The sequence below is a fragment of the Rhinolophus hipposideros genome (assembly GCF_964194185.1).
Source record: "Rhinolophus hipposideros genome assembly, chromosome: 19".
NCBI lineage: Eukaryota > Metazoa > Chordata > Mammalia > Chiroptera > Rhinolophidae > Rhinolophus > Rhinolophus hipposideros.
Genome location: NC_138065.1, coordinates 49,378,409 through 49,392,795, shown reverse-complemented (window position 1 = coordinate 49,392,795; position 14,387 = coordinate 49,378,409). Strand labels below are relative to the sequence as shown.

General features: G+C 39.6%; 1 protein-coding gene across 19 annotated transcripts in view; it reads left to right on the top strand.

The window, feature by feature from the left end:
• The window catches only part of PRRC2C (proline rich coiled-coil 2C), a 78,634-nt gene that overhangs the window by 51,461 nt on the left and 12,786 nt on the right, over positions 1-14,387 (top strand). For 11 of the 19 annotated variants that reach the window (XR_013991699.1, XM_081025616.1, XM_081025623.1 and 8 more), the window contains exons 19-25: positions 695-1,466; positions 1,874-1,959; positions 5,461-5,649; positions 5,790-6,041; positions 7,303-7,395; positions 10,371-10,472; positions 13,661-13,862. Coding sequence is in view for 18 of the 19 variants with exons in the window: in XM_081025616.1 (XP_080881742.1) it covers positions 695-1,466; positions 1,874-1,959; positions 5,461-5,649; positions 5,790-6,041; positions 7,303-7,395; positions 10,371-10,472; positions 13,661-13,862 (1,696 nt within the window). In the remaining variant the exon portion in view is untranslated. The remainder of the gene's footprint in view (positions 1-694; positions 1,467-1,873; positions 1,960-5,460; positions 5,650-5,789; positions 6,042-7,302; positions 7,396-10,370; positions 10,473-13,660; positions 13,863-14,387) is intronic. The other 8 variants (XM_081025619.1, XM_081025628.1, XM_081025618.1 and 5 more) reach the window with 3 other exon arrangements.

The following is a 14,387-nucleotide window of genomic DNA, read 5'->3' as shown; positions in this document are numbered from 1 at the left end:
TACATTTCAAGTAAAATATAATCACTGTTTGCCTTGGAGTAGGCCATCTTTACTTTAATACAGCAACATATTTTATGTTCCCGTACTAGTCATCTTATTTGCCCCATCTTACTTCATGTCAAAATTAGTGTTCATTTTAAATTACCTTGGAAATTTAACAAACAACTGCCATGGTCTATTAAATTGCAGAGTCTTGACTTACAAAGTTTGAACTGTAATGTAAATTAGTTCACTTAATAGCATAGTATGAGTCAAGGTAAGTTACTCCATATAAATCAACCCAAACACCCATTTTGCTAAATGCTGACATAGGATAAAAATAAATAGAACACAGCGATCATAGTGATAAAGAATTCTAAAAGATGAGAAGGCTTAAAAACAGGAAATACTAAGAACGGAGATAGTAATGTTTAATTCAGTTGAATATAAAGAAGTCACTTATTTTTTGTTTTTTAGGAAGGTAAAAATAGTAGTGCGTATATCCTATATAATTTGTCTTTTTTCCCTGGTAGCTTCTTGACTTCTCATAATTTAAAATCTCATTAGCAGCCTTGACATTTTTGATCTGTGAATTACCTATTTTGAAAAGTAAAGAAGCTACATTAGCAGTAGGTATCTTTGTTAGAAGTTGTATTCATGAACTGTTGCTTTTAGCTATATTATTGACAAAAATGATATCTACTAATTTGTTAAGGTCTGGAACAAAAAGAATGCAAATGAGAAAGGAAGAAGTCAGACATCTAAGCTTCCTCCAAGATTTGCCAAAAAGCAGGCTACCGGGAGCCAGCAAGCACAGTCTCCGTCTCCAGCTCTGGCCTCGGCTCCAGGTCCAGCCTCAGCCACAGCTCCAGTTCCATCCTCAACCCCAGCTCCGGGTCCAGCCTCCCCCTCAGCTCCCGTCCTGACCTCAGCCTCCACTCCACTCCCACCACCAGCCTCAGCTCCAGTTCCAGCCTCCACCTCAGCTACAGCTACAGCCCCAGTCCCTTCCTCCATTCCAGCTCCAACCCCCATTCTTGCCTCTGCTTCAACCCCAGCCCCTGTCCCCATCCTTGCCTCAGCCTCAATTCCCATTCTTGCTTCCGCCCTAGCTCCAACTTCAGCTCCAGCTCCAGTCAACTCAGCCCCAGCTGTCCCAGCCAGTTCAACCCCAACTGCCCCAGCCAATTCAGCCCCGACCCCAACCCCTGCCCTAGCCCCAGCCCTAGTCACAGGCCCCACTGCCCCAGCCCAAACTCAGGGACAGACTCACAAACCAGTCCAGAGTCCACTACAGACTACAGCACAGTCTTCAAAACAGCCACCACCTTCACTTAGACTGCCTTCAGCTCAGACACCTAATGGCACAGATTATGTAGCCACAGGAAAATCCATCCAGACCTCACAGTCACATGGCACTCTTACAGCTGAGTTATGGGATAACAAGGTGGCCCCACCAGCTGTGCTGAATGACATCTCTAAGAAACGTGAGTGCGCAGCAGAGAAGTGTGGGGTAGGGGCATTGCATGGGAAGATTGCCGCTTGTTTTAAATTTGATTTATATAGTCTTTTTTTTCTAGCCATCTCCTTTTTCTTCATAGAAAGCAATATTAATCTTTTCTTCACTTCCTTTCCTAAAACCTTTGGTTTTCAAACAAGTGTGTTATACTTTTAACAGCCATATGTTATAGACATTATTTTATGTTGATAAAGAAAAGCAATACATAATGTTTGGGGAGACTTTACATTTACTTTGGTGTGCAAGACTCCCCCAGGGTGACGTGAAAAGTCATCCTTTTAGTGCCTCACTACCGGTAAAAGAGGATGAAATAGATGAGCGATTATTAGCCTGTTCACTTCAATGGTCACGTTTCCTGTGGCTTCTTGTCTTCAGTAGGTCCCATTAGCCCACCACAGCCATCTTCAGTCAGTGCCTGGAATAAGCCTCTGACGTCGTTTGGATCAGCTGCTCCACCCGAGGTAGGAATAGACCCGTTTTACTATTACTATTACTGTGGCAGCTTCGGCTTCGTTCATTGGGTTGAGGCCTGCATACATTTCTAACACTCTCCCGGGTGGTGGTGATGCTGCTGGGTTCCTGCAGTTTTGACATTATGGTTAACGGTTTTTAAATTCTACTCTCAGAAAAAAATCCCTGTGATACAGAAAATATAAGTGCACTTACGTTTTCTGGACTTTCCTATTACTTTTTATAGTTTGAATAATGAGGCAGTATAGTTACTTAAAAGCAGAGTTTACAGGAGATTGTTCTAACATAACTTCTCTAATGTGCTGTGTTGGTTAATGACTGCTTAGGTTAGCAGTTCTTTATTTTTCATTGAACAAACATTTATAGAGCACTTGCAATGTACCGGGCACTGTTGTAACCTGTGGGCTTATAAATCAGGTGGGGGGCAGAAATGGACAAAAAGCCCTGCACTCATGGGGCTCCTGTTGTGTTGTGGGGACACAGTACATACCATAGAGTGTATTCAGTGGTGATCGGTGCTGAGGAAAAAAGCATAAGGGAAGGTGCATACGGAATTTCCCCAGGGGTGTGCAGAGCATTTAAAGTAGGATGGCCAGGAAAGGCTCCTTAGGTGACATTTGAGTTAAAGACTTGAAGGAGATAAGAGAGCGTGCTGTTCAGATGTCTGAGGAAAAGTGAATTCTTGGTTCAGAAAATAGCAAATACAAAAGCCTGCCACAGGAACATACCTGGTATGTTTCAGGAAGGTCAGGGAGGTCCATGTGGCCAGCGAGAAGTAAGGGGTGGAGAAAGAATAAAGAAAAGGTAATGGGGGTAGATCCTAGAGGGCCCTTGGGAGTGATAGGAAGACACCAGACAGATTTCAGCAAAAGAATTACAGGATCTGACTTTACAAAGATTCTTCCGGGTAATCTTGTGGGAGGCAGAGAGTAGGAGTTAGAATGCTGCTGCATCGTCACATGTTGATAGCTTAACCCAGGAACGTGGCAGTGAAGGTGCATGAGAAATGGTTGGTTTCTGGGAATTTGTAGATACAGCTGACAAACTTTCTGATTAAATGAGGTATGTGAGAAAAAGGAGTCAGTTATCTCCCGAGTTTTGGGCTTGAGCAACAAGAGGAATAGTTTCCATCAGTTGAGATTGGGAAGCTCTGAAATGGGTCAGCATTAGGGGAGAAGATAAGGGAGTTTCAGTTTTGGACGTGTTAAGTTTAAGATGTTTATGACACATCTAAATGGAAATGTCACGTAGGTAGTTGGTATGAGTTAGCTCAGAGCAGATAATCAAGTTTGGAAACATGAATTGGAAACTTGCTTACAGTAAAGAGGTTGGATGAAAGCACCAAAGGAGAATGAGTTGTGAGTCGTTAGAAAAGAGGAAAGAATCAGAAACAAACTTCTAGGGAGACGTGATAGATGGAGAAGCTGAATGATTGGAAAAGTGTCCTGGAATCCAAGTGAAAGATGAGTTAAACAAAGAGTGATAAATCAAGTGCATCGAAGCTGCTGGAAGGACACGGAACACAGGCCCTGAGAATTCACAGTTGGCATCAGCAACTTGTAGGGCGCTCTGACTTTGACGAGAGTGAGCAGAGAGATGGGAGAGAAAACGGGAGGAAAGATGAGTGTAGAGAACCTGCACTGGCTTTGCTCTGAATGTGGCAGGACATGAAGATACAGTTGAGGGGTTTTTATTTGTGTTTTTAAGAAGTCTTCCTGCTGTCCCTACCCTGACTCCAGCTTCTGACTTAGGACTGGTGTCGGCCTCATCATCTATTTTAAAAGTTCTACAAGTAACAGCTCCTTGTACAAGTAACAGTGACTGGATTCAATGTTGAAGATCCACAGTTTAATTATTTTTCTTCTGCCTATTGGTATTGACATTACGATTAATCATAGAACTTTTCTTACACAGAAAAGTCAAGATGTTTCATGCTAATATGAAGACTGAAGTGTAAAATTTGTTTCTTTGTTTTGAATGGATGCACTGGATTTAATAAGGTTATTAAAGTGTTTGGTTCAGGTTTTTAAATTGACATTAAAGTACAGGAATAGTAATTTCTCACCACTATCGGCTGAAAGATTTCTCTGCATCCTGCTACATGTTTGCATACTGAAGGGCTGCTTACATTCGTCTTCAACCTGTTGGAGGAAAGAAGGAAGGTGTTTTGGTATCTCATTTTTCTTCATTCTATTTATATTGTTTTATGTTTTCTGCATCGGTGTGATTTTTTTGGTTGTTGATGTCCTCATGGTGAAATTTCCAACATCAACTAAAGCGTATGGAGAATTTTATTCTCAGTTACTTTGATAACGTTCGCTTGTATTTGAAAGTGAATATTCAGATATTAAAAATAAATCTGAATGACATGCTTTATTAATACTGTTGACATTGTTAACTTACATTATTAACTTACCAGAGGATGTTCAGGACAATTACTTCATCATTGTTACACTAAAAAATAGAACCTTTCACAGTAATTGATTGACACACTAAGTTCAGGGGTACCAAAAATGATACCTACTAGTGATTCAATTGTAAGATCTTGGTCTGAACTTGAACTTTGTCCCTAGTTTTGTTTTGTTGTTTGTTCTTCCACGAAGTCATTGTTCTGAACATCCTCTGGTTTACAAAACCCATGTTACCTAGCCTCCTGCTGGTTCATCTTCTACCGCTCCTAATACCGGCTGTGTTCCAGCCACACCAGCCTGTTTTATTCTTGATCTTTCCACCAGGTGTTGGCTCTTCCAGAAATACTTTCCACTGATTTGTCTTTTAGGTTCAGTTTCATGTGACCTTATAGGGCCTTTCTCTGTCCACCAATCTAAAGTGGCTTAACCATATTTTAATTTTTGCGTGTCCCTAATCTGACTCTTTAGTTGTTTATTTTCTCCATCTGTTCTAATGTAAGTTGAGTAAGTTAACCTAACCTTGCTCCTGTGTGTCTGGATCAGTACGTGGCACTAAGAAGGTGCTGCATAAGTGAGTTGTTTAACTGAGTGGGTTTCTAAGGTGTGTCTACTCCATTTCCAATCACAAAGTACTTGAATGGATATTCACTTCATTTTCAGAGCACACTGAGAAGTAGGTGACACTGGTATTGCTGTCTCTTGTCCCACAGTCATTCCTTCATTCATCAGTTCATTTGTTGCTGGTGCTGTATTTCTGTGTTTGTTCCTTTTATATTGGTTTTAAACGACCAAATAACTTGAGGCTATGATTCGCCCCTGATGACACTCCTGGCACTTAAAGGCAGGACTTGAAAGAAAAAAAGCTTCCATCTTGTCCTAGTTTTCATTTTATCAGTTGTTTTCTAATACACATAAATCAGTAGTGATTAAGGCAAGTTCCCTTAAAACTTCATCAGTATCAGCCTCAGTTAATATTGTCGATTGCCTCCAACCTATTATACTTTTAAAATGTATGCTGCAACGTAAGTCAGTCGTTCAAATTTGAACTCTTGATAAATTTTTAAATATTCTCTTACCTAGGGAACCAAGAATGGTCAAGAAAGTGGAGTTGAAATTGGAATTGACACAATTCAGTTTGGTGCTCCAGCTTCAAATGGGAATGAAAATGAAATTGTTCCTGTGCTTTCGGAAAAAACTACTGACAAAATACCTGAACCGAAAGAACAACGGCAGAAGCAGCCGCGGGCAGGCCCTATCAAAGCCCAGAAGGTAAACAACCCGCAGTCCAGATCTAACTGTATGAAAGCAGAGAACACTTAGGGAGAACAAGTAACAGTTTCGAGTTGAATTTTGTTTGCAGTGAATGCCTTTGATCCTGATGCCTTTTCTGTTATACACATTGAATTTAGCTTCCAGATTTGAGTCCAGTAGAAAACAAAGAACATAAACCTGGTCCTATTGGAAAGGAACGTTCATTAAAAAATAGAAAAGTGAAAGATGCCCAACAGGTGGAGCCAGAAGGACAAGAGAAGCCCATCCCTGCTGCAGTCAGAAGTGCGGATCCCGTGACGGCGAAGGACACCAAGGCAGCTTCGGAAATGTCTGGTGACATAGGAGCCATGATCTCAGTGCCGGCCGCAGAGTATGGCACAGATGTCAAGGTGAGCTGCGTGCCGTGCGTGGGTGCACATTGGGCCTAACACAGCCCCGGTGTCGGCTTGTTCGTCTGTTTGTTCTTGTGGCGGCATGGGATTCTGTGCACTCTACATGCGCACATGAGTGATTTCTACAGAGCAGATTTTATTTCATGGTGTGCATATGTGAGCTAATGAAATTCCGTACAGTAAGGTATTGCTTTCTGTGGAAATTTCCTCTTAATTCTGGACCGTTCAGCAGTTTAAAGTGAAAAATGTCTACACAAAACTGAAATGCTTTCCATTAGGTTTGTAGGCTTTGAAAGAATTGCTCTATATTATTAGATTGGTGCAAAAGGAATTGCTGTTTTCGCAATTATTTTTCACCTTTGAAACCAGAATTCCTTTTGCAGCAACCTAATACTTTTTCCTTTGTTAATGGAGTTAAGGTGGAGCCATATCTTGCCCACTAGTGAGACTTTGAAGTCGAGAAATAAGGCAGACTTCGGTAACGCCAGTATAGCTAGTTCTCTTTGTGGAAAGACTTGGGACAGACTGTTTCATTGGTTGAGCACCACAGGAAGCAGCTGGCTTGTGCTTAGGGACCACATTGAATCAAAGATGCATATATTTAAAAAGTCTTATTAAGGCAAGATACACCGAGGGACGTACAGGGACCAACACTTGTGGGAAGAGTGAATTTATACCCCTATTTCATGTTCACTCCAGGACATACACTCACTGAGAAGAAAGGTAGATGGACTCTTTCATATTATTTTACTAGTTTTCTCTTTTTAATTGCCATGCAACTCAATGTATATAAGTAAAAAGCTCATGCGATTCAACTGTACCATACTTAAAGAATTTCATGAAGATAAAGAAGTTTATCCTAAAACGTAAAAATTGTGACAAGATCTTGACATTCATCTACAGTGTTTTATTTTAAAGAGAATGAAAAATCAATAGTTGAAAGTAAGCTATAGATTATGAGAACCACACAAAGAGGTTTTTTTAGTAATCCACAGAAATAAATATTTAGTACTGTGCAGTGCAGTTTTTAAAATGTGCAGGACCCCAGCAGTGGTTGAAATGTTACCATTTCAATGGTGATTTCATGCTTGTTTTATCCCGCTGTCGGTCTGTAAGTTAAGGTTGGAGTGAGTCGAGTCTTAAGGTTGGCTCCCCTCTCCTGCTTTCTTCCAGAACAACTTTACAGCTGTTAGGCTGTCATTAGGAAGTGACTCTTTAATTCAGTTTAAAACGTTTTTTTTCTATTACTACTCCACAGGAGTCTGTAACAGACTATACTACACCTTCTTCTTCTCTGCCTAACACTGTGGCTACTAATAATGCAAAGATGGAGGATACTTTGGTTAATAATGTAAGTAATCAACCTGAGATGTGGTGTGTTGGGATAGGAACCTGGCTATTGTTATCTAACACATGTTGTATAACCCATCCTTAACTCTTCTCAGGAAAAGAGTTGATGGCAAATTTGTATTTAGCAACACTGTAATATAATTAGCAAAAATAGTCAAGGCTGAGTTTTTGTTTTTCCTCTGAAAGGCAACAGCTTTCCATTTAAGATCCAGGCTTGTGGTGCTCGGGCTGAGTTTTGTCAGCACTCATCCTGTTAAACCTGGTTTTGGTAAGAATTTTTGTTCTTAGCTATCACATTCTCTACGGATTCAGCATTTCCTTTTGTTGGTCATTTTGTTCTTAAAGGAAACCTTTTTATAATACAACGGAAGCTCACTGAATTAAAACAGAAAGACAATGTTACCAGAGATGCAGGTATTTCTTTTTTAATTAAAAGAAATTATCCTGGACCTTAACGTTCCTGTTGTGAAAATGGAGTTGTAACGTACATGTAAGTACTCCAGAAGCTCTTCAGTGCTCTGCTAAAAGGAGCGAGTACGTCATGTACGTTTGGCTCTAGTTTCCCAGAGCAACCATGTTATAAATTCAAGATTGTGTTAAGTCAGTACAGTCCATCATTTCGCCTAGTTGACTGACTGAAAAATTGGAAGCCCAAAAGAAGTTAGGTAACCCGTTGTGGAAGAAGTTACCTGTGCGGCCCTTGTTATGGAGGGCAGTAATGGTGGAAGTTTGGTCAGCTGCCCTCTATTAAATGTAGCTCTCTACAGTAAGCAAAGGCTTATTCTTTTCAAAAATATCCTTTACCGATATATTTAAAAGACTCTCACAAAGGGCTTTAACTCTATCAGTTTGAGGATAAAAACCTCAATTATGTCTTCTTACAATGTTTTTCCTGTGCTTTCTATTTTTCTCTTTAGCATCAAGTATATAGAATTGCAGAAAGATGAGATACGTTAGGGATCATTTAATCCAACTTCAGAGTCCCGCTGAAGGCTTGTATATGTAGCTGAGAAAGGGGGAGAAAGGAGTGAGTCATGCGTTTCCTCTTTGCGTTAAGAGAGCAGTTTAGGAGCCAATTGATGTAATTTGTCCAACTTTCCGATGATATGAAATTTCATTCATTTCACATCCTTTCCTCTGACCTTTGGGAGAAAGGTTTACATTTATTTAACTTACAGGAAGTAATGGAATACTTGGGAAGGACAAAAAGACTTCCTGGCAAATTAAGTGCTAAATGTCACTGTGAGAATATCAAATAACGAATCAGTAACATCTCAAAGTTGAATTTACTTTAATTGTGATGTCTTTTCATTTTTAAAAAAATACAGAGTATTTCTTAGGTGTGCTTTTTTAAGAAAGTCTGTAACAACACTTTCTGCCAAACTATCCTCTAAAAGTATAATTTATGAAAATATGAGTGGGGAAGGAAAGACTATTCTCAGAACCCTTTAACGGCCATTGAAAGTATCCGTACGAGCTTTTTAATGGTTTCTGTGTGATCTGTGAGGCTAATTAACAGTGAGTGACTTGTGCACAGAGACGACCGAAGGCAAGAGACCCAGTCTTGTGTACAAGTAAATAGTCTTGTCTCCATTTGATTGTTAGCAGTGTGTCCGGAGTATATTTGAAAGCAGAAAGTTCACTTTGGGTCGGGGAGCATTATAAATGGTCATCAATTTGGAATGTTTTCACATTGTTGCTTATTTGTGCCAAGTGTGCTGGTGACTGTGAACTTAATGTGGTGATAACAACCATGTCCTGCATGGGAGAAATTGTAGGCACTTGTGAAATGTTTTTGTTTCCTTCATTAGTCTGTTGGGGGGTTCCATTTTATGCATAGAGCTTTTGTCTTTTTAAAAATTATACCTAACAAAGGCTTCTTCCTCTTGCTGAAACTTAATATACTGTTTTAGGGTCTTTGTTGATAGTTATTAGTTAGTGTTACCTAAGTTGTTTAGAATCTTGACTGTCCTAAAGGCATAAATTCAGGTGGTGCTTTGTATTATTATAGCACAGCTCTTTTAAAGCTTTATAAAATAATCTCGATTAAGTAGTCCGTGGTATTATAATCTCCATTAGCTCGTCCACAGTATCACAGAGGGATTTCCTAATCCCTCTGTGATACTGTGTTACCTAGGGGTGTAGGTAACAGAGGGATTACCTACACCCCTACCATCCCAGTCATTTTACCAGAACAACTGGAAGAAGCGTCGAAATCAATCCTGTAGTAAATAGTACACAATACAATCTGAAGGTCCAGAGGCTTAGAGGAAAAAAGACACGGGTGGCGAGTTTCTAATATCTTCAGGTTTCTAACAATATTTGCCATAATCGTGTTATCACTAGAGCAAAGCGATTTGTTTAGTGTAATTGGGGAGGGGCAGTGATATTCCATACTACTTTCCTCCCAGTATTACTTTTGTTCTTGAATCTAGTCACACGGAAGTTGACTATTACAGGAAAGAGATTAATTTCTTATATTTACACTATCGTGTTAAATGCGTCTGGTAAAACTTACGGATCCCATAAATGCTGGAAATTGTATTCCTTTGAGCTTTGTTACGCAGTGTGTAGTCCAGGGACCAGCAGCACTGGTACCACCTGGGAGCTTGTTTGAAATGCAGAACTTTGGGCTTCGGATCTTACTCCAGACCAACTGAATCCGAATCTGCATTGTAACAACATCCCCGGGCGATTTGTATTCCCAGTAAAATACGGGAAGCACTGCCGTCTAGTGTGTACCTTACATTTGGGGCAGACAGACTCTTTCAACTCAGGCATAAAAAGGCAGGAGTTTTATGTAAGCTGCCCAGAATCACCAATTGCTGTGAACGCAGTGCAGCGCTAAGTAATCCGATGTTCCTGTTGGCTCTGATGAAAACTAGGCACCCTTAGCCTACGTAGCATCATCTTTAATGGGGCTTTTGTAGCCGATGTAGTTAGTTCGATTGTGATATGTGTTGCCTACCTTTTCAGGTGCCCCTGCCCAACACCCTTCCCCTCCCTAAGAGGGAGACTGGACAACAGAGCTCCAGCCTCACTTCCGTCCCTCCCACTACTTTCAGCCTCACCTTCAAGGTATGTACAACATTCGTCTCTAAAGGTCCTTGACGATTGCATGCAAGGGGACATACGTTAACGATATTCTCTTGGTCTTTTTACTAGTTGTGTGGTAAGCAACAATACTAAGCTGAGGAAATGGAGTGATGTCAAATCATACCTTAACGTTTTTATTAGCTTCTAATACCACTTAGCAGTGACTTGATATCCTCGTATCTAAAGTAAGACCTATTATGCTTGTGAATGTTGTCGTAAAATTACAGGAGAACATTTATATTCCACATTTGTACTAAGTTCCTCTTACAGATCCTAATAATCTTTGCATATATTGATTGTGTACGAAAGAACAACTAGCTTGGTGTTGCACGTTTTTCTTCCCTAAGTACAAGTAATGAAAAGAAGGCTAATTTTCTGACTTTACTATAAGGCGTACGTGAATCGAATGAAAGCAATATAGTTAGAATATTTTATGAAGTAATTGATGAACATAAGTGACTTTGAATTGATTGTTGGATAATTTTTTTTTTTTTGGATAATTTTTGAATACGGGGCAAAAGATCTTTTAAGCAACACGTGCTTTTTGATTTCATGAAGTTTAGGCTTGTTTCTTTATGTCCTATTATGGTTATAATTTTAAGCTATGTTACTAATGCTTTGTTACAGTTGAGTTGAGTGTTTTAAATCAGTTGTTCACCTCAAGATTAGTCAGTGGTTAAAAAAAGTGCACCTGGAATTGAGGATGTTTTTAAAGGTGGGCATTTAGCTATTACAGCAGGGCCTCCGGGTGTGGTCCTCACATTGGCTGACGGTCAATCTTGTTGATGGTCTCCAGGAGAGGGCGAGGCTAAGTCGTTCATGATGTGGCCATGTTCATCTCGAGACTCTCTGTTTGAGTGTCTCCAGCCTCCCGGCCACTTGACCTCTTGCCACCCCACCTTTGTAGAGGCTTAATAAATATTGTAAGTTTGAGACTATATAAAATGTGTAAGACAACGAGCTTTGCTTTGTGTCATCCCCGTCTTTACCCAGTTCTGACTATTCACTGCCAATTCCTACTGCTCCTTTTTTATTCTTTTTCCACTTGAATGACTGTCTCAACCTGTGCTTCATATTATGTCTTTCATGTGGTTTTTCACCCTTACGTTATTCAAGGCAATAGCCTAATTTCACCTCAGCAAATATAATACCATTAATTATTCTTTAGGCTAGTTGTTAATTCTTCAGAAAACCCATTCAGGATTGCCTCTCACTTAATATTTGTAACACTCCAAGAAGAAATGAAAATACACATTTAGAATTAAATGAATTTAAATTAAATTGCATTCACGTAAAACTTTCTCTAGTGTCTTTTAGTTTTACTACCTTTTTTTTTTTTTAAGATTTTATTGGGGAATGTTGGGTAACACAGTGTTTCTCCGGGGCCCATCAGCTCCAAGTCGTTTTCTTTCTATCTAGTTGTGGAGGGCGCAGCTCAGCTCCAAGTCCAGGTACCGTTTTCAATCTTAGTTGCAGGGGGCGCAGCCCACCATCCCATGGCGGGAATTGAACCAACAACCTTGTTGAGAGCTTGCGCTCTAACCAACTGAGCCATCCAGCCGCCCCAGTTTTACTACTCTTGACATCTCTATTTGGGTACTATATAAAGTATAGAAAAGTTCTATTATATGGATATTATTGACAGTATATTTGCCAAGGGGAAAAATTAGTATAAATAATTGTAGTTTTTTGTTGCCTTGAATTTCCAAAAATAGAATCTAAATTTTCTTGCTGCTTAAGAAATGAAATGAAGCCCAATGTATCTGGCCTATACATTATGCAAGTTTGATGAGCTATAGTTTGTATTTTTAACACAACAAAACTGACGTAAAAGGCACTACACTCTGTAAAAATGGCTCTAAACCATAAAATTTCAGTTAGTATAGGCAGAGTGCATTATATCTAACTTTCTTAGCTGTTTGTTTTTTTTTTTAACACTTCCCCCCAAGACTTTTCTTTTAAAGTAAAACACATTTGAAACCAGCAGGGTGACTATGAGAAGAAAAGACTCGAGCAAACAGGAAGGTGTCTTCTATTTTGAGTTAATGGAGATGACATTCGTTATTGAGAAAAGATTAAATTATATCTAGTGTGTGTAAAGTTGAAGTTGGTGTTTCAAAGACCTACAAACTTCCTAACAGTGGTATTTTAAAAATCTGTCAAGAGTACCCTCATATAAGTCATTTCTACTGAGTTTTATAGCTTAGCTTGGATTTTCCTCTTGGCCCAGTATTTTGACTAGCAGGACTAAAACCTTCAGAATCTACGTCTCTCTCCTCTTCCTGTTCAGGTAGGCATGAGCTGGTTGAGGGCCACCTCTGTCCTCCAGCTCAGTGTCCACGAGCCCCATGTAGGTACTGAGCTCTTGGATATGGTTAATCCAAGTTGAGACGTATACTTCAAGTGTCGGGGAAAATGGATGCTGGGTCTGAAATGTTGGTATTATGTTTTATTAAAACATTTCATGATTATAGGTTTTATTTATATCATAGATATATTGGGTTGAATAAAACATGTTACCAAAATTAGTATTACCTCTATTTTTTTTAATGGGACTGCTAGAAAATTTGAAAGTATTTATGTGGCTGCATTTATATGTCTGTTGAACAGCACTGCCCTAGAGAGATTGAAAATAAATTGAAATAGGACCCATTTCCACCCTTTAAAATACTGAGCAGAAAACAGCCAAACCAAAAGTGCCTGTCATCTGCCATTTGAGAACTGTTGGCTTAAAAAGAAAGAATGGAGGGAATGGGTATTTATGGAGGGCCTGCAGTGCCTGCCTTTTCTGCTAGAATCAGCCTGCAGTCCGTCCTGAAGGGCCTGATAGTTCCGTTTCCTTATTCACTGGTGTGGAAGGGACTCGTATTTAGATGATACCAGAGCCGTGACTTTATATTTCACTGGCCTGTTGTGTTAAAGCCGTTAAGTTCTCTGTCAAAGAATAATTAAAACTGACTACCTCACAAGTAAAATAAAAGAACAAAGATAAAGAGGAAAGTGAAAGGTTTGAAAACCCTAGCATCTTAATCTTTTATTTTTGTGGTTTTTGAAAGATTATATTTGGGATTTAAATATATATGTATACACGTATTTATATCTATGTATATATGTTCGTGTTTGTTTTTTTGTTTTGTTTTTGCTTTAAAAAGTGTCCCATTTCATTGCAGATGGAGTCTGCACGTAAGGCATGGGAGAATTCTCCAAATGTGAGGGAAAAGGGATCTCCAGTCACTTCGGCGGCACCCCCAATCGCAAGTGGAGTCCCTAGTAGTGCCAGTGGGCCAAGCCCCACCAGTTACAGCTCGTTCTCCAGCGCGTCCGTGCCTCAGATTCCGGTCGCTTCGGTCACTCCCACCACGTCGCTGTCAGGTAGCAGTCTTCTGTGCCTTCCCTTTACATTTCTGAAACGCTTTCAAATTTCTTAGCATCATTTCTGTTACTATCCCGCCAAAGAGCATCATTTGTAAAAGTCGTCAGGTTGCGCCTGAGGTCATTCTCAGCTGTTGATAAACTTGCCCTTCTTACCCCCTCTTCCTCTTTACCCTCTCCATCTTAGTTTATCTTGTTTCTCAAAATTTTTCTATAAAATTTACCTTTTCAAAAATTTTTTAACTCATAGCTAATTAACCAACTCAGAAATAACACAATCACACAGCTTTTAAATATTTTGCAGTCTGTTTCTACTTTAAGAAGCTATTGGCCTAAATCTATTGGGTTGACGTATATTTTCTGGTGAAGAGTTAGGGGTAGAGAATTTCCGGTCTGTTTTGTGAGTAGATGCTATCCACTGGTTTGGGGCTTTTGTTTTATTTTTAAGGAGAGTCCATAAGCACCCCAAGTTAAAAGTTTTTTTTTTTTCTTAAATTTTTCACTAGTGTGCAATCCTTTGATTGA